The sequence below is a fragment of the Ornithorhynchus anatinus genome, chromosome 19 (genome assembly GCF_004115215.2).
Source record: "Ornithorhynchus anatinus isolate Pmale09 chromosome 19, mOrnAna1.pri.v4, whole genome shotgun sequence".
Taxonomy (NCBI): Eukaryota; Metazoa; Chordata; class Mammalia; order Monotremata; family Ornithorhynchidae; genus Ornithorhynchus; species Ornithorhynchus anatinus.
The window spans coordinates 26,016,279-26,036,774 of NC_041746.1; the positions used below are offsets into that span (position 1 = coordinate 26,016,279).

Genomic DNA, 20,496 nt, shown 5'->3' on the forward strand with positions numbered 1-20,496 from the left:
AGTACATTTTACTTCCAAATCAATGTCAATTATAAATTGATAAAGGTTATTTAATTTAACTTAAGTTCTTAAATCTTTCAAAGACTTCAATCCCTGGATAAATCAGTGTTAATAAATGCAGCTTTCCTGCCCCAGAGCACTTAGGTACATGTCCATAATTTCTTTTAATGTCTGCCTCTTCCTCTAAACTGTAAGCCCATTCTGGGAAAGGAACATATTAACTCTGTTGCACTGCATTCTCCCAAGTGCATAATACAGTGCTCTGCACACAGTAAGCAAGCAATAAATACAATTGATAATTTAGTAAAAATGGTATTCTGAGTCTTAGAGTCTTACATCCAGTTTTAGGTAGACTTTGCATGTGCTCCTTTGAGAGCTTAGTACAGTGCTTTTGCCCACAGTAAACCCTCAATAAATAACACTGATAGATTGGGGAGTCTTACTTAAACATTTCAGTGAAACTACATATTCAGAAAATATCACTTTAAGAATATATTTTTAAAATTTGCAACAGTCATAAGCATGAATATTTTGCAGAATGTATGGAAGTTCTTATTATATTTGTGATTTCCTTTTTTATCTTGGACCTATGGACACATACTAATTTGTATGGTGGAGGTAATAGGGTGTAAGTGAAAATATTGTTCCTTCTCTTGTACTAATTCATTTTCTGAATACATGACTCTTAAAATTTGCATGGTAAATCTGATCTTGACCAGTGTTCTTTTTTACCAGTATTCACACTGATTTAAAAATATGCTTTGATAACATTTTGAAATATCTCATTATTTAATTAGAGGTAATTTAGGATTCATTAGGATACTAATGAAATTTACATGCTACAAATGAGCATTCATTAAATCAAATTATTGGGTCAAAGGCATCCCTTTAATGTGATTATGATTATCTCAAAATGAGGATGGTTTTCTGTCAATTTATTAATTCCTGAAATTTGTATGCTGTTTATCTTTTGTAACTACCTCTGTTCTTCACCCACTGTTCTTTTCATCTTTTTGACCATAAAATGTGCAAGGTTTACACTGATCCAAAGTTAATGCTTGTATGACTTCATTCTTGAGGGTGATTTAATTTCCAAAGCACAGAAGCATGATGGCCTAATGGAAAGAGCACCAGCTTGAGAGTCAGACTTGCCTGCTGTGTGACCTTGGACAAGTCATTTAACTTGCTGCAGGTTCCTCATCTGTAAAATGGAAACTCAAACCCTGTTCTTCCTGTGCAGAAGGAGAGCCCCATACTGTGTCCAACCTGATTACTCTGCATCTATCCCAGTGTTCAGTACAGTGTTTGCCACACAGTCAACACTTAATACCACTATTACTATTATAATTAAAATTACTATAAGTTTATCCCCCGACCTCTTGTGCAAAATCAAACACCATGCTTTACTTTTGAACCACTTGCTCATACTGCACTGATGCTGATACACAGTAATGAGAGTATTTATTTAGCGCCTACAAACCACTAATCTTGTATGCTAAACTGTTCCAGTGCAGATTTAGATCAAAAATGGATTTTCCAATAGGAAAATTATTTTCAAAAGATATGCTTGGCTGCCTAAGAAAAAGTCAGAAGCTGAATAATGATAAGGGAAAAAAGTGTTAGGGACAGAGCCAGGATTTCCTAAGTAAGTGCTCTGCATACAGTAAGTGCTTAATAAGTACAGTTGAATGAATCACTGGACCCCATCACAAAAACTAATGTTGCCCACAGTCTCCGAAGTATGCTGAGGTTTTTGACAAAGATGATGAGCTAAAAGCAACGTTGCTGATGGACAAATTACCAAACATCTAGTTTATGGTCAATACTGGATTCGGAGTCTCATTCATCCTTGAAAACATCATATGATTTTTCCCCGAGGTTTACAGTCAAGAAATTTTGAAATTTACACCTGACCATGTTTTTAACCATTGGTCATTTTTTTTTCATCCTGGAATGGAAACTACTCTGGCATCCCATTAGCTGACTAGATTTTCGGTTCTGAACGAGAGCAGAAATTATCCGAAAGGTTCTCTCAAAAACACTCTCAAAAATAGCTTCAGGGAGAACTGACCAGTTTTTAAGACACAGTTTAAAAATATTTTCTAGCATGTGGGACTCACTTCCAAATTATTTGCTAGTCTCTTGTCCCTTCCCCTCCACTTTTCAATAGATAGCTCAGACACTATTTACTGTATTCCAGTTTTTTATAGTGAAGAATCTGTTAAAAAAAAAAAAAGCCCACCAAATTTATATGACATTATGAGTTTAATTCTACCTGCTGATATCCTTTAAGAAGGGTCTCTTGTTCTTCAATTTCTTTTTGGATTTGCTGCAACTTTTCTTCAGTGACAAGACCGACGACTTCACCAGAGGACAGGAACTTCGGTTTTTTGTTCGTCTCTTCAAAATGATTCACCTTTTGAATAAAACCAAGGGTTTCCAACATTTAGGTGAGAATGACATAAAGAAAATTTTTGAATAAAACTTCTTACAGTGACTTTTATAAAACCCCTCTAGTGCTTCCCTCTATCAAATCTTATGGGATTTAGACTTTTGGATCTCAATATTTTTTCAACATTTTTGAACTGAAGATAGGGAAAAAAACTTTTCAAGCTGATAATTACTCAAAGTAATGACTTTTCACTCATAACATTTAAGTCCAGCAATTCTACTACAATCGTCAAGCACGCTGATAATGTATGGGAGTATATAACTTAATAATGGACCAAAAATAAAATAGTATACTTCAAAAGAAGAGATAAATCCAAGCCCATCCTGGCTGAGGATTTTACATACAAACCATGGGTATTTAGTGAGCGCTTCCTGTGTGCAGAGCACCGTACTAAATACTTGGGAAAGTACAATACAGCAGAGTTTGTAGACATGTTTCTTGCCCACACAATTCTGAATTATACTAGCTATTGTGTCAGCTGAACAAAAAGTGGAAGATGTGACTAGATCTTTCGGCTTCAACTTTCCATTTTCTGCACTGAGTTCAGTTTTCCACCCCTCAGCCAGGTTCATACCTACCTAAAAGCATTCATGCCCTCTTGAAATGAGTGAGGGGGTTGAGGGAGGGGGACAACAGTAGTTCCCTACAGTATCTTCCTGGGAAGATAAAACAGTAGAGAGCTTTCATGTCAAAACCCAACATTAGAGCACTAGACCCCTGAAAATATCAAAAGTTTCAATTCACGCAACATCCTAATGTGCTACGTGGTACAGAAAACCATGACAGAGCACTCAAAGTAGAATTTAGTTAGCGCAAAACACGGCACTTGCTGGAAAACACCCAAGTTCCAAAAAAAGGGTAAGAGCTGAGACTGATTTCAATGAAATCTCTCACGGTCATTTTAAACTATCTACAGGCTGGTGAGCACCCCAGTAATATCTGAGCAATGCTGCTGCTTCTGTCCCTGGGTACCATCCTGGCTCAGCTCGGAGAAAGCCATTCTGGTTATGGGCCATTTAGTAGGGTGGACTCTGGGATGGAAGGGGGGAAAGGCCCTGGGCCTTCAGAGTTTCCTACCATGCACCCCCTAGAAGCAGATTGGCAGCATGGAATTTTCTCGATACCTTGGTTTGCAGGATATAATTTTCTTGATTCAACCGAAAAAGTTCTTTTTCTTGTTTTCCTTTCATTTCTTCCATCTTATTCACCAGCTCTATCTCTTTCTGTTGGAAGGTGGCTTTAATCTGCTCAATTACTGTCTGTGCTCCATTCCATTTCTCCTCCGCTTCTTGAACTCTTTTAAGCATGTATAATTCTCTCTCCCGGCTTCCACCGGGGGGTAACAAGAGATCCTATGGAGACATAATTTTATTTCATTACAGGAGATTTACATAAAAAGACCAAGATTACCGCTAAGCAGAAAAATCAGAAGAATGAAAATGACTCAATAAAAAGCGTTCCTTCACTTGAAACCAATAAGTGCTAAATAACCATTACTAAATATCTTTTGTAGAAAGCAAATTTCCTAGGGGGTGTTTCACCAGGAAAAAATTGCTTAAACTGTTTTGTAGAGGGGAAAAATTCTGACCACCGATTCCAAATTCCATATACTCACATGTTCCTCTGGCCCAGAAGAGTCTACTTCTGCTACAGCCTGCAACAGGGGGTCATCAGCTGTCGGTTTGGTGGCTTCAGCAGCTATTAGACCGTCAGATTTCAGAGATGGTCTCACTGCAGTAGCTGACCGGATTACTTTTGTTGTAGAGAATGTGTCTAAATTAAAAAAAAAAATCAAGGAAAGCAACATTCAGGGTCACACTCTTAGCCCTGGCACTATGCTATGATCACTTTAGCTGTAAATGAACATCTTGCATGCGAAAAACCTTCATCATAATAATGATGACAACAGTAATAATAATAGTATTTATCAGGTACTTACTATGTGACTCGCATACTGCTCACTGCTGAGAAAGATATGAGGTCAGACAGAGTTCCTATCTCAACACTGGGCTCCTAGTCCAAGTTTGAAGTAAAACAGGCATTTAATCTCCATTTTACAAGTGAGGATATTGAGGCACAGAGAAGTTAAGTGGCTTGCCCAAAATCTCACAGCTGGAAAGAGGCAGATCCAGGTTCTCTGATTTCAAGGTCCATGCTGTTTGCACCAGGCCACATTGCTTCACGTACTGCTCTTTGTAAGACCTCTGAACACATACATGCCTATTATACTTGGTGCCCTGGGGACATTACTGGCAGAAATCAATTCCTTCTCTCCACACTCATCTGTAGTTCTTGCCTCAAGACTTCATTAACACCGCCATCATTACAAACTAAAGAAAATGGGGACTAATATCTATATGACAATTATGAACTCATTAAAAGAACCCTCGACTGAGAAGAAAAAGAACCCCCACCCCCAAATGTACACTTCCATCAACCACCAATAATTTTAAATTAACTGCGGAACTTCTACAGAGAGTTACAGGAGATATAATCAATGATATTTATTGAGCGCTTACTGTGTGCAGAGCACTGCACCTTGCGCTTGAGAGAGTACAATATGATAGTTGGTAGACATGTTGCCTGCCCACAATGAGCTTACAGTGTAGACGAGAGAGGCATTAAAATTATGGATATGTCTATAAGTACTGTGGGTGAATACCAAGTGTCCAAAGGGTACACATCCAAGCGCAAAGACTATGCACAAGGGAGAGGAAGTCAGGGAAAGGAGGGCTTAATTGGCGAAGGCCTCTTGGAGGAGATATGACTACAGTGTATATATTAATATATGCATATTACATATACTCTGGAAAAACAGCTTGTGGGCATCAAATCATCCCTGTATTTAACTGATAGTATGAATAAACTGAATCTTGGAAAGTTTCACAAAATTAATTTATATGAAAAGACTTGGGAGTTGGGGGATCTGCAAATGGGTGAAGAATCCTGAAATACTTATAAAACTCTTAATTCTTTCTACAGATTATGAATGGCTGCTGGAGATATTTGATTTCTAATTTTGAAGGAGCACACAAGTCAATTAAACAGTCTGCTGGTAATCTGTATGTCTGAGATGTCAAAACTATATTAACAAGAACTAGATTTCAATGAAAATTCAGGCACGGATGGCTATGAAAACGTCTATGAAGGTTCTGAATTCCCTCACTTTTATGAGAAATGTCTGAGTTTCTCTCTGGAAAAACAAGACCTGGGTAGTGGAATAATAGATGAAGAGCAAAATCAATATTATTTTTAGTCACGGCACCCTCAGAAAAGTAGATTCATTTGCAATTGTTTGATTTTATGAGGATAAGAGACTAAGTCACAACAAACATAGACAAATTACACTATCTCTGCGACAAAAATATTGCTTTGGCCACTGCTTCAAAAAAAGACTGAGGTAATGAATCTTTAAATCTAATGGCTTTCTGAGGAAAAAAAATAGCCATAAAAAAAGAAGTCAAAATTTATGACAGCTCCCGAATGTAAAAGTCGGTGATGCCATATTTCTCCTCACTTAGCAATTTATTTGGGCAAACAGTATGACTCTCCAGGCCAGGAATGGTCGAAAGGCTAAATCTGTCTGTCTCTACCCTAGATGAACGCGCCATTATAAACAAGTTAACAATTAACAGAAGCTGTGGACTATTAAATTCTGCATCAGAAGACATCGAAACAAGTTTTCTCTGTTCTCATTCCAACAAGAACATCCAGGATTTTGGACACGCTCTCAAAGACCGCCACTTGTGCACTGGCTTTCATCTGAAAAATCCAGAATTGAAGATCTCTGAAGTCTAGGCTGCCCAGTTCTGGGCCACCAGACAGTGTAAGCTTCTAGTGGGCAGCAGTTGTGTCTACCAACTCTATCATACTATACTCTCTCAAGTGCTTAGTACAGTGCTCGGCACATAGTAAGTGCTCAATAAATGCCACTGACTGACTGCTTGATTGGTGCCTTCTTCTGGCCCCTGAACTGCTACACCCACTCTTCTCTGAAGGAGGAAAAGAGCCAAAGAGGCTGATTTTGCCATTTCCCAACCTTCCCTCTTCCCTTCTGCTCAATGGGAAGGGTGGGAGGGAGGGGAACTAAACTTTTTAGCAGACAGCATCTTCCACAAAAGAAATGCACCACTTAATAAATAACACTGATTGATTTCCGTTATTTCTATCGAGAAGAACCCTCTGCGATGGACAAAGAAGGTAACATTAAACATACAGGTTTTTGAACTGCTAAAAGCACCTACTGCCATTACAGAGAGATCTTAGCTGTGACGGAATGTCAAAAATAAAATGAATTACATGAATTATACCTTTTTGCCTTGCTTTATCTGGAGGAGATCTCATTTTCAGGCTTGCCTTTTTTATTACGTCCTTTGATGTTTTCTTTTCACTGACAGTAGAAAACGGTTTGAATGGTGAATTTGATTTACCATATCCAGAGCTCTTAACTGATCCATAAAGTCCACTTTGAGGCTTTTTATTACAAAACACAGGAATACCCTTGATCTTTTTGTATGTTGTTTGTTTGCTGATCATAGCATCTGCAGCATCCTTCTCCCTAGAGCTGGGTCGCGATCCAAAGGCCTGCAGAGAACGATCACAGTTTCACACAAACACAAGGTACTGCAGTGTTTAGAAAGCAGCTTTGTGGGAGCAGTAACCACACTCTCAAGAATTCAGATTCACAGAGGAACCATCTTGGAAGACATGCACCTATATGGCACCTAGAATACCTCAGGGCTAAGTCAGGGTCTTGGTCAAAAAGAGCAAGGTTGGTTGGAGAGGAGAGTGGGGAAAGATTCAAAAAAGGGCTTTTGTCACGTGTAACGGAAATAGATTTCCATTGCAGAAAGGTTTGCAAGCATGAGCAGGTAAGGCATGCATTTTGCAGAAGATCCTTTAGAACAAAAATAATCCACTCATCTATCATCCCTAGGTACATAGTAAGCGCTTAACAAGTACCATAATTATTTATTATCAGGCTATGCTGAACAGTTCTGGACCTCATTCGCAGATTAAAATGGTCATAATGATGGTATTTGTTAATTGATTCCTCGGGACCAAGCACTTGTTCTATGCACTGAAGTTAATCAGGTCAGACACAGTCTCTGCCGTACATGGGGCTCACTCTCCAATTAAGAGGGAGAACAGGTGAGGAAACTGAGGCACAGAAGAGATCAGTGACTTGCCCATGTTCACACTAAAGGCAAGTGGCAAAGCCAGGATTAGAACCCAGGTCTTCTGATTCCCAGTCTTGTGTTCTTTCCACTAGACCACACTGGTTTTACCAAATGATGGACCAACAAGATGACTCCTGTGGGGTTTTGATGTGAAAAAAAGATGTCAAAAATCCCAGCTAAGCTCTTAATTAGATATATTTTTGGAGGAATTTCTATATGTCTGGAGAACAGCAGGAAAATCTGGCATCACTAAAAAAGTAAATTGTATGCTGCTGGGGAAAACTGGAACTCTCCCCTTCTAACTCAGAGCCTGTTCAAGTAACCTATTAAATTAAATTGGCTGATATGTGGAGTATGTTCTTATTTATAGGTAGGTTACACAACTTTGCTTTTTAAAAAATATACAATATTACTTACTTGATTATTCTTTTCTTGTTGTGACACTAAGGACAATTTTTTTCTCAAAATATCAAGATACATTTGATCCATCTTTTCTTCCTCAACAGTCACTCTCTGAGAGCTTTCTTCACTAGCTTCATTCCCTGCTGTTTGCAATATTGGATTCTTCTCATTCTTTTCAAGGAAACAATCTAAATGCTGCTTTTCCTGAGCCACTTCATTCAGACTGTCCTCAAGTGGTAAACGATCAGTTAAACCGTCTGGACTACAACATAAAATGGCACATAAAGGTGGTATTATCAATCAACAATCAATCATATTTACTGAGCACTTACTATGTGCAGAGTGCTGCACTAAGGCTTGGGAGAGTACGATATCACACAGTTGGTAAACACATTCCCTGCCCTCAACAACTCACAGGGGGAGACAGACGTTAATATAAACTGCAGCTATGTACATAAATGCTGTGGGGTTGAGGAAAAGGTGAATAAAGGGTACAAAATCCAAGTGCAAGAATGATGCAGAAAGAAGTGTACATTTAGTACATTTGCACATTTCCCCCGTACATTTGTTTCTGCCTCCAAAATTATTTGCTAATTCAGTAGATTTGCAATGGGATATTCTTTATTTACATGGCCCTCTGAAGCAAATGGGGATTGGATATTTATACTCAAGCACATCCCAAATGTAAGCCCAATGTCTTTCTGTAACTCATCGATATCCAAATGAAGATATTTCCTAACTGCCGTACAGAGATTTCTTTGATGTGAACAGATGTTCCAGGCAAAGAGCAATAACGGAGGGTACAGAGAGAAATGTGATTATTCCTGTCAATAAAAACTACACAGTAGTTTGAAAAGGAAAAACAAAAAATCACCAATTCTAACACAGAAAATCAAGCTTTAATGATTACCCCATTTTGAAAGAAACTTCTATGCCAATCTTCAATTGTGAGGTGTTTACAATTTAGGAAACAACATTTTAAAAAGTGAGGATGAAAGAATTACATGATTTAACTGGCTTCCAAGAATACTTGAACCATTTTCCATGGGGTCGAGCCTTAATTAACTAATGATGGTATTTGTTAAGTACTTACTATGCACCAAGCACTTTTCTAAACACTAGGGTAGATACATAGCCCCTGTCCCACGTGGGGCTCACAGTCTGAGCAGGACTTATGTCCTCTGCAGAAAAGCACAGCAGGCATGAGGAGAAGATTCCTCCCGGCATGCAACCCCAGAGGCCTGTCCTCCACCCAAATCCTGGGGTCCCAAAGTGACAGCACCCTGCTCCCGCCCACCATTAGGAGGGAAGGGGGAAAGTGGCAAGTCCTGTCCCCTGCCAGGCCCTGGACATGCAGGAGATACACCAGCCCACTTTCCCAGCATTCAGAACATTGGGAAAGTTGGGACTGTTGCATTAGAATTAATGTCCTACAGTCCTGAAAACGTTGTTTAGCAGTATTCTATACTGCAATTCTTGTTTGTATTGTTGTACTTGCTTTGTTCATTTATTGGTTTGCCTTTATCAGGCTATTCCCTTCCTGAGTGTCCCCGCACCAGTCTCTCTCCACCCCCATTTTAAAAATGCAAGTCCTTGCTGCGTTGGGGACTGTGTCCAAATCAATATCCCTGTATTAGTCTCCAGGCTTAGCACAGCATTTTGTTCAAAGTGCTCAACAAATGTAATAAATAGAAATTTGATCATCAGGACTGAAAGCGGGGGCTCCAGACACATCTAAATCAATGTCTCCCCTGGAGACCCCAAAAGATGCTTGAAGGAATAATGTGATGTCTGTTTCCTAGAAATCCACCTTCACAGCTATGAGGATACTATTTTAACATTCATCATCATCAATAATGGTATCTATTGAGCACTTACTGTGTTCAGAGCACTGTACTAAGCACTTGGTATAGGACAATTCAATGCAATGCAACAGTTGGCAGACACATTCTCTGCCCACAACCGGCTAACATTCCTAGCTTTTTCCCCTAATTACCAAGCAGCATGATCTAGTGGATAGAGCATGGGCCTGGGACTCAGAAGGACCTGGATTCTAAACCCAGCTCTGCCACTTGTCTGCTGTGTGACCTTGGGCAAATCACTTCACTTCTCTGTGCCTCAGTTAGCTCATCTATAAAATGGGGATAAAGACTGTGAGACCCATGTTGAACATGGACTATGTCCAACTACTCCACCACTCAGTACAGTGCCTGGCACATAGTAAGCACTTTTCGAATACCATAAAAAAACATAGGTCCATCACCCATTGATCTATTTAATCCTTCTGAAGTCTTCTTAATTTACCCTCTAATAATACATCCATAAAGGTATTCAAATACTTTTTGGCCATACTAATATTTTCTGTCAGCAGGGGTACAGGTGTATTCTTTGGTTTCTACACTCCCCCTTCCTCTGTTCTTGAGTTAGACCCCAGTTGAGGACAACATGGGGTGAAGCAGGACAAGTAAACATGATTATAGGAGGAAGAGGAGGGTGGAAGCAGAAAATAATTCTTCTGAGATGACTGACAAATCCTAAAATCCCCAAGAATGTTTTGCAAGAACCTGGTACCTGGCAGGTCGTAGGTTAAAACCTCTGCCAAAAAATGAATCCACTCTGATAGGCTTCATCAGTTCCTCCACGGTGGGCAAGTCTGAGAAAAGAAATGAGTTGTGGGCTGGTGAGAATTTTACTTTAAGCAACAAAGAAGTTGAGTAAGTTACAGTTATTTCTTTTTTAAATGGTTTAAGGTTGTAAACAGAAACAGACATTTTTCTCAGATGACATGAGTCAGTAATCTACAGTCATGTTCAAATTATTAATACAACTTTACCAGATTCAGTAGTAGAGAGTTGTTTTGAACACTTTTCACTGTCTTGAGGAACAACTTCTAAGCCCTTGGCATTTTCTACTGCACTGCTTTGAATTCTTTGTTCATCTGTATCTCCCAGAGACTGATCAATATGATAATATGCCTGCTGCAGTGCCTCAATGTCGCTGTTTGTTTGTCCATAAGAACCACCTGTTGGAAATAAACGCAATTCCATCAGTGAAATTTCATTAGAAATCTACCACCCACAATTAGACTTCTTCTTCTGTTGAAGGCAGCATTATGAGCAAATCCGAGCATTCAGACATCCAGAAGCAGCAGGTTCGGTCAGATGACCTTTCAACTTTTATTCTGTGATTATATTGAAAGTCCATTGTGCTGTATGTGTAAAATTACTCTGGTTCAGGCTGGCACTTAACCTGATTTTAGGTCCAGAGCACTGCTGTCAGTGAAACGGTTTATGAATCGCTGGCATGTCTTCCTATATATTGTGCCCTAGGACATCAGCAGACAGTAGTTTGTGATTACCATTCTCGGTTAGTTTTCATGGTGTTTTTAGCCTGCTGAGTTGGAGAAGTGGATAAAAGTGTATTCTGACACCAGGCTCAAGCAAGGTTGAACAGCCTTTATCTATCATGTAGTCAGTCCTGTTTTCCCCTGGTGGTGATGGGGGAAAAGGTACATTCAAGTTTGATTTGGCCAGTCACATTATCATAGAGTAGACTTATGAATTCTCTAAGGCTACAAAATTTGCTTAATGGATGGCAGAGTCTTAGGTCTTCTGATGGCACACAATACTTTCACAAAATTCATGATGTAGGAATTTTAACCAATAGGAGATATTCTAATTTATGTGTGGCAATTAGAGATGCAAGATATACTCTGAGTGACTGGAACAGGATTACAAACATCAACTAACCCTGCAAACAGTGGTCTCAATTACAACTAATTAGAGTACAAACCCTATGAGTGAAAAAGACTACAGGGTAAAGAACTGTTCCTCCAACCACACTCTAACTATTCGGCTGGAAAAACATGAAGAATCATCTTTTACATTCAAAGCCAAGAGTCATATGATTCTGGTTAAACCCTTCTATTTGAAAAAATAAAAACCACTGAGATTACCTCTACCTGAGGAAAGTTCAGCAGCTTTTGGGAGGGTTACTGGTTTTAAAAAACTTATTTCTACTAGGCAGGAGACCTCTAGTAGCCGGTGAGCATTTCAAATCCCATTGAGGTAATCATGGCTGCCCTGAATAATGGTCCATTTGGGGATTGAGGTATGGTCTCCTAAACCAAGACACTGATGTACATGTCCTTATAATCTACTATCTTCCCTATCTGTCATTTATTTTAATATCTGTTTCCCCCTCTAGACTGTAAGCTTCTTGAGGGGAGGGATCCAACTCTATTGGATTATACTTTCCCAAGCACTTAGTACAGTGCTCTGCACACAGTAAATGCTCAATAAATATCATTGATTTTTTTTATGTTTCTGAGCATGTTTCCGACAAATTTATTGCTACAGTATATTGTAAGCCCCTTGAGGGCAGGGATTATGACTACTAGTCATATTAGTAAGCACTTATTGCAAAAGACAAAGAAAACCAACCTTTCTTTCCCATTTGCCTTCTCTGTACGCTTTTATTATAACTATTTCCTTTCACTGAAACTTATTACACAAAATGGAAATGAAAAAATAAAATGAGATATTTTCTAAGGATAATAGATAAAATGAAATGGAATTTTATAAACTTTGTCTCTTCACTTTTTATCTTGACTTCTTCCTCATCACCCATGGAGGAAATATATTACATTTGTGCAATTGAGTAAATTGCTTTATCCTACTAGTGACAGCAGTTTTGTTTGATATAATGGGAAATATGGGTCAGGAATAAGGATGTCAGGGCAAAAAGAAATGCTTTAGATAATAGCTTACTTAAATATAATTTTTTCTAAAATGCTAGGCAGCTCTGAATCCCCCCAAAAGATTAAAAAGCACCAACACTGTAGAAATAATCTAATTCAAGTGGAGTTTGACAGAATTGCTAGTAATCAAATTACAAAAAAATAATCGGCTCATATTATATCTGCATTGCAATAATCCCTTTCACTTCACAACAAGGTTTTGTTTTTTTTAAATATCATCCTGAACATGCTACTACTCAGATCACCTTCCTAAAAGCATCGCTTGGCCCATATCTCACTCCATTGGTTCCCTGTATCTCTGCAACAAACAAAATCTCTCCACAACCGACTTCAAGGCTCTCCTCCATATGGCCCATTTTGCCTACCTCCTCTCCTCATCTGCTCTTCCCCAAACTAACCTCCTAGCTGTAACTCACTCTTGCCTCTTCGCCTACATCCCTCACTCATGCTGTTTCCCCGACTTGGAACTCCTCTCTCCACATCAGCTAGACCACAGCTCTTTCCACATTTAAATCTCTCCTACAATCCCACCTTCTCCAATGAGCTTTCTCCAATTAATCAATCAAAGGCATTGGATAAGCTTACTGTGGGTAGAGTTCTGTTCTAAGCACTTGGGAGAGTACCATATTACAGATTTGGTAGACACAGTCCCTGCCCACAGTGAGTTTACAGCCTAGAGCTGACAGTCACCACACCTTTCAGTGCAAGAACATCTGTGTGCAGGTGAATACTTCAGCCAGCATCATTCTGGGCACAGAGGAGACCAATATCTATTATAAAGCATCCTGAGGTGCAGAACTAGGATGCAAGTGCCCTAGTCATCTGTGAAATAGTTTCATGTTGGGTGTCAGGAAAGAGGGACCTTGATACTTAGAGGGACACTAAAGCAAATACACAAACTGAAAAAACCCCCAAACTAATAAACAATCACCACACTTGGCCCAGAAAGGGCCATTAAAAGGTATTCAAGAATATAGGTGAGGCAAAATAGTGAAAAGAGAGTATTATTTTTTATTCTTATTTTCATGAAGTTGATAGCAGTGGCTTGAATTTCATTTTATAATTGCTGATGCCGCCCTGGAATTCAGCCTATTCTCTGAGTCTCCGAAAGAATTGAGTTTAAGACTTTGAGAGGCGATGAAATATTTCAAGGCTGGCTTTAATCGAACAATTCCACAATCGGGTACTTTCATTAGTAAAGGAAGACAATTCAAGTTATCCATAGAACCGCCTTTTAGCTTAGAGGGGTCTACCAGCCGAAGTTGCATTTAACTAGAACAGGGGAAAACAGGACAAGGGATCATGTTTTTCAACTGTTCTGATTCCAGCCCTGCCACATGCTTTTCTTACAGCACTGAAGATCTCCAACTGATGCCACCAATTTGCTAGCATTTAGTGACACCCTATGTTAAGTGATTGTACTGTAAAACCTTACAGTCACTTGGCACAGCCTTTCCCATAAAGGAGGAGATGAGCGAAGACGGGAAGATTAATAAACAATTAACAGAGCAATCAAAATAAAGTCAAGGTTCATCTATGTTGAAGAAAAGAACAGGCCTGAGAAGCAGCGTGACCTAGTTGATAGAGCATGGGTCTGGGACTCAGAAGGACCTGGGTTCTAATCTCGTCTCTTCCACTTGTCGGTTGTGTGACCTTGGGCAAGTCACTTAACTTCACTGTGCCTCAGTTCCCTCATCTGCAAAATGAGGATTACACTGTGAGCCCCATGTGGGACAGGGTCAGTGAACAACCTGAATAGCTTGTATCTACCCCAGTGCTTAGTACAGAGCCTGGCACATAGTAAATGCTTAAGAAATACCATTTAAAAAAAGAAGAAAAAATCCTAATTACTTTCAATTTAACTAGCATTAAGTGTGTGTACAAATTAAAAGTGTTATTACCTGTTCCTGCCATTTCACTATCAATGATGGCTTCTGGGTGTGCCGGTAATTCAGGGGTTGCTCTGCCTTGTTGGGAAACAGGAGTGTCTGCGACTGAGTCTAATGAATCAAGCAGTACGACTACAAGGACATAAAAAAAGGGAAAACATGAAAGACTGTAAAACCATTTTGTGCTTTCTAGGATCTGGCAATCAAAACTGAGGACAAAACCAGACTTTTCTTACCCTAAGAAATATGTAATGTTTACCTTTAGCCAGCATGCCAGCTTTTTCTTCTTCCTAAATTAAGATTGGAAAAAATGATTCAAGGGAGTTTGTTACAAAACCCCAAGTAAAAATATTAACATATTATTAAAATCCCAGATTCCATGGTGTTGTATATGAATTCATAATATGCTGCTGTGATCATGTGAGAGTTATAAACTATTTTCTTAAAATACCATCCCTCACTAAGGAATGTCATATAAGCAGAATATGAGCAAAGTGTACAGTATGGCTGAATAAAGTGTACTGAGGAAAAAAAAAATTCAAAAATAAAACCATTACCAAAATCAGTTTGATGAAGATATTCGCAAATGGAAAATACACTAGAATTCCAAAGTGGCATATTAGAAATATATGTAGTATATATTATTTGTCAAATTTCAAGCATATAGTAGTCTGGCATTTCTCCACAATAATGGACATCTTGAACCTGACTTCATTAATGAGCATCTCCGTATGTCACATCTGGCTTTAAGGGCAACCCATAAGTGGTGAAAGAGAAATCAATGCTGTACTCTGTTTCATTTTGATGTACCTGTGTTGGAATAGCTTTGTTTTCTATCGATTTGGGAGTTTGCTTGCTTTCACTCTCTTCATCTTCAGTAGTCAAAAAAGCAATAGCATCTCCTTCTTCAAAGTCGTCACTATACTTTTCTGAACAAGAACACAATTAAACAAGTCCCCCAAATTCAATTCCCAATAGACTATCATGCTAATTTCCAAATGAAGTACAGTTTTCAACCCCTTATACCCCCAAATAAACATCAAATGCTTAGTATACTACTCATTCTGGATAAAATTCATTTGTGTAAAAGGCTCATGAAACTTAACTTTTCCCAAGGATATATTTTTTCCATTATTTCCTGTATTTCTTATAGCCCTGACTTAAGCCCTTTTAATCTAATAATAAAAAAATTCAGTCTTTTAATATAACAATTCAGTATACTAATTTCCCATTCCCCAACTATAGGGCAATTGGGCTTTGCTGAAAAAGGAAGAACGGAAAGGGAGGAAGGGAAGGGAAAGATACCCACCCACGAGAACTGCAATAGCGCCAGGCCCCCAGGAATGAATATGGCTAGAAAAGTGAGGGGTTCTCAGGTTTTTGGTGCATATCTGTCCTGCTAGGGTAAGTCTATCTACAACAGAAGATTCATTTCTTTGTTTTATGTAAGGCTAGGTTTCCAGCCTACACTGTATCTGGATGGCAAAAAACTCATAATTTGAAGGGGTAAAGGAAAACAACTGATGTGCAAGTACACGTGAGGAATTAGACTCTAAACTAGAGAATACAGGAAAAGAGAGCTGAGAGGGACCTCAAAAGATCACTTGGTCCAGCCCTGCACCCCAAGGGACTTGAAGGATTACACACCTCAGAACAGATTCTTGTCCCTTAGTACTAAATTTGCTCAATTCCCCTTTTGTGACCCTGTGCCCAACTGCCCAACCTGCAAAGGGAAGACAGGCATAAATGATCAATGCCCACATTTCCAGGATCACCCAACTCAATTTGAGGTCTGACCTGGGGCAGGGATGGGGTCAAGTGAGAGCCCACAGCTGTAACAATCTCTCTGTATTATCCTCTGCCATCTCGATGTCCTGTCCTATCTTCCTACTTTCTCCCTTCCCTCTAAACTGGGAACATGATGCTTGGTTGGGACAATTAGGCTCACTAATATCATGAGCTCAAAGCACTGCTACTAAAATCCCTGCTCTCCTCCCAAAGGATGCCCTATTTTAGCCACAATCAGAGGACCTGATGTCTCCTCCATTGCCTCCTTCTCTCCTTAACCTCTGTAGAGTTTTAGCTGGCCCTTGCGGGGTGCAGGGATGGATAGGAGTATCAACTGGAAGAGTGGAAGCCCGGATGTACAGGAGGGCAGTCATGATGCTTTTCCTCCAAAGTCCCTTTAATGTCATTCTGAGAGGAAGAATGAACTACTGGTCTGATCCAGTATGACAATTTTAGAGCCCTATTTCCTAATGACTGTACTTATTCACATCCTGCAGGGTCTAAACTAGAACCAGTTGACAAGAATACAGATTATGCACACTCACTCCTATTCCTGTGGATGGTGTTACCCAGCTTCATACAAGTGATAGCAATTCTTCAGTCCTAAATATGATCCACTTTATTGATGAAGAGACTGAAAGCTCAGCATCATTAAGTACTTTGCTCGAGGCATCAGAGTCCAGAACTCTATGCCCAGTTTCCTCACTCTCAGTCCAGTACCCTTTCCACTACAGTACAGGCTTTTTCTTTTCTTTTAACTGATGTTATTTTCCTCTAACAATTTCTTTTTGAGGTCTCACACATGTAACGGACTAGGAGACCTTATCAATAAGACTAATATGGAATTACCTGATATCTCTTCAAGTTTAGAGTCATCCTTGTTTTCTTCTTCAGTTGATTTTACATCGTAATTTCTGCATAAAACACAGTCACTTCATTAACAGCAGAAAATGCAGCCATCACACGGTTCTCTGCATATATTCACATATACGTTGTCCAGTTATCTCCCAAATGCTCTTTCCTGCACTTAGCCCAAATCCCTTTGTATTATTTAGCAAATGCAGGAGACAGGTGGAAAGAACCTAGACTTTGCAAACACTCGGACTGAGCAGGATGGATGAACCAGAGGCAGAATTAGGGATCATCTCAGGTTTAGGCTTGGTCTGTCAGGGAAAGACAGCTTTCCTTGGCAATATTTGCAACTCTTTTTGGATTTTACTGGAGTTCTGCACTCAACTGTATCCATAAAACTGGCGTTTTATGTTAGATTGAGCCCCAATGCGGATAATCCTCAGCACTTATGTACACATCCTTTTAATCAGTTGCTTCCCTTACTCGTAATTAATGTCTGTCTCCCCTACTAGACTGTTCACTCCTTGAGGACAAGGATCGTGTTTTCCAACTGTATTGTACTCTCTCAAGCCATGCTCTGCCCCAAGCGAGTGCTCAGTAAATACCACTTATTGACTAACTCCTGAAACTCCATAGTTGATTTCTGCCTGGGATTGCTGTTGCTGCCGGCTGGGTACGACAAAGATCGAGGATCAGGGAACTGAGAGCAAAGATGTTGGGGGATGTGTCCAGTCCACTGGGAATGCACACTCGGTGTTCCCACTGAGTCATGTGTCTCCCTCTTCTAACCCCAACTCCCAGGACCCCCCAGCACCACAAAGATAAACCGGCAACCACTCCCAAGAGTGATTTGAGCCATGGTTTGAGCAGAGACACCAGCCCTTCTTTCGCCTCCTCCCCTAAACTAATACAAAAGCACTGAGATCTGAAAAATAGGAAAACTCAATTATCCAGACTATCCACCTATCCAAAACTTGAAGCAATGACTTCTTAAAAAGTACTCTAGAGCCTTGGGAAAGTTCTTGGGGCTTCCAAAGTCACCCAATTAAAACCACGGTGAAGTCTCTCAACAGAGCGAATACGGCTCATTAAGTCAAAACATATTTCTTTTCCAAAGTCCAGCTCTGTGGCCTTGAAGTGATTTTACAAAACTTAAAAACAACATCATTTTCAAAATGACAACAAAAGCAATTTTTCTGAAGAATTTCCACCATGCATCATCCAACTGGGAATCTTCTTAGAAAAGACTTCTGAGAAAGGACAGAGAGAGCAAACTGTTTTTCAGTGTTGCATCCTGTTTTTATACTTACCCACCCTAATTAGCTGAACTTCTGTACCAACATTCAATTCAACAGTTATTAAAAGGCAACACTGAAGATGTAGGTTGCAAATGTAATAAAAAAGAAATTCAAATGCATTTTTTGTTCACAAACACACAGAATTTGATATCTTCTAATAGATCACACTGTGTTTTCAATCACTGCAATGGGATCAATTGTTTTGCAATTCAGTTTCAATTTTCAGCTATTACAATATAATCTTCCCCTTATCATACTAGCAAAAGAATAATACATTTGAATTAATCTTTTGGGTATGTTTGGCATTACCGAAAAAAACCTTTAAACTGTGTAGGGCTGTTTGAATCCAGTTCTTTGTTTACTCCTGAATAATCAATGGTAGATGTGATGCCTTTCTGAAATCTAGCCAAAAATCTTTCCTTCGCTTCTTGTTCTTCCAATGTATCCAGTCCAATTCCAAAAGCACTATGATTGGGCCCGGAAGCCAAAACTGAATCTAAATGACAAACACAAACTCCTTTTATCTGTGCACAGAAGTTTCATTGACTTAATTCCAAAACCACACCCCCATTAAAATGTTGAGAATTAAAAACCAGCTGTTGCTTACTCTTTTCTTCTTCTCCCAAAAAGCCCAGAAACCAGAGAATAATAAACATATATAACCTCCAGAGGCTATTGTTTCAGGTCTGAGTTGTCCCCTACTAAATCTTTCTAGGGATATGTGGTTGTCTCTTCTATTCTTAATGCTCCTCGTGAAAGAGGTACATGTTTCCCGGTTAACACTCTCCCCACAATTTAAATGGAGTTACATTAACTGGCCGAAAACGTAACCACCTACTTCCTTGGAGACTTCTTACCATTTGTTTCCAAGCTGTCTCTGCTTAGGTTGGATGTCCCATTGCTTTTGTGGAGTTGCATTATTTCAGCAGATTCTTCTACCACAGTCTTCACCGTAAGATGAGAAGTCTTCTGTGATTTCAAGAAGTGCCCACTGGCTCCAAGAACTCCTAGAAATGGAAATCAAGTTGGCCTGAATAGGTTTTATTGGGCAGGTGATTTTGAATGCAATGGAGAGTGTTGATGAGCATCCATTATGGATGAGAAAACCTTGTGTTGGACCCAATGTAAAAAAAAAATAAAAAATCCCCAAGATGATCCATCCATAAAGCCTTTAATCCAGATCTGGGGACTGGAGGGCAACCTTCACCAAAATCATATTCTTCTTAAAAATGAATGCTTCAAGTATGTGGGCAAAAGATGTTTAAGAATGAATCATATATTAAAAAAATATTTGACCATCTATGTGCTTTTTTACTGTTCCTTGGTTTCTTTCAGGACACTTTTGTTAAACTAAGTGTATATGTCTGTGGGTCAGTAACATTTCTCAATGTAAGCAAAAACAGAAAAAGTCAGGGAGAAAAATGAACAATAGAGCCTAAGAGGCTGTAAAATACAAAATTTGTTGCTACTGCAAATGTCACAGAAAGAGAATGGTTGGAAAAAACAGTCATGATAATGTCATTTTCTTTTCTTTACTTATCTATTTAACTGGAAACATCACAAAATGCAAAAAGAAATTGGTTCCCATGTTGTTAAGGTCTTTCTAACACTCCATTTTCCAAAAGATTATAACATCCATAATATTCATTTTTGCCAGAAACCTGCTTTATCTTTTAAACACTACAGAAATCTTTCTGCTAATTTGGATGTACTATGTGAAAATGTATTTGAATGGAAAGTTCACTATTTTAGGCCTTTTTTACTTAATTAACTTGGAAACTAATGGATTGATGAAACTATGTAATTTCCACTAAGGAAAAACTGAAATGAAATCGAATCCTGAGAATAGCTGCTAACATATAATTAGTTGATACGT

The 20,496-nt window shown here is 39.1% G+C and overlaps 1 protein-coding gene across 2 annotated transcripts in view; it reads right to left on the bottom strand.

Moving 5' to 3' along the window:
* Positions 1 to 20,496, bottom strand: part of CEP162 (centrosomal protein 162) — a 55,031-nt gene that overhangs the window by 18,109 nt on the left and 16,426 nt on the right. For both annotated transcript variants that reach the window (XM_007670734.3, XM_029047198.2), the window contains exons 4-16: positions 19,478 to 19,627; positions 18,930 to 19,116; positions 17,320 to 17,384; positions 15,493 to 15,611; positions 14,942 to 14,972; positions 14,695 to 14,814; positions 10,868 to 11,056; positions 10,606 to 10,687; positions 8,050 to 8,296; positions 6,763 to 7,036; positions 4,068 to 4,225; positions 3,577 to 3,804; positions 2,276 to 2,416 (exon numbers count right to left, since the gene is read on the bottom strand). In XM_007670734.3, coding sequence (XP_007668924.2) covers positions 2,276 to 2,416; positions 3,577 to 3,804; positions 4,068 to 4,225; positions 6,763 to 7,036; positions 8,050 to 8,296; positions 10,606 to 10,687; positions 10,868 to 11,056; positions 14,695 to 14,814; positions 14,942 to 14,972; positions 15,493 to 15,611; positions 17,320 to 17,384; positions 18,930 to 19,116; positions 19,478 to 19,627 — 1,991 coding nt within the window. The remainder of the gene's footprint in view (positions 1 to 2,275; positions 2,417 to 3,576; positions 3,805 to 4,067; positions 4,226 to 6,762; positions 7,037 to 8,049; positions 8,297 to 10,605; positions 10,688 to 10,867; positions 11,057 to 14,694; positions 14,815 to 14,941; positions 14,973 to 15,492; positions 15,612 to 17,319; positions 17,385 to 18,929; positions 19,117 to 19,477; positions 19,628 to 20,496) is intronic.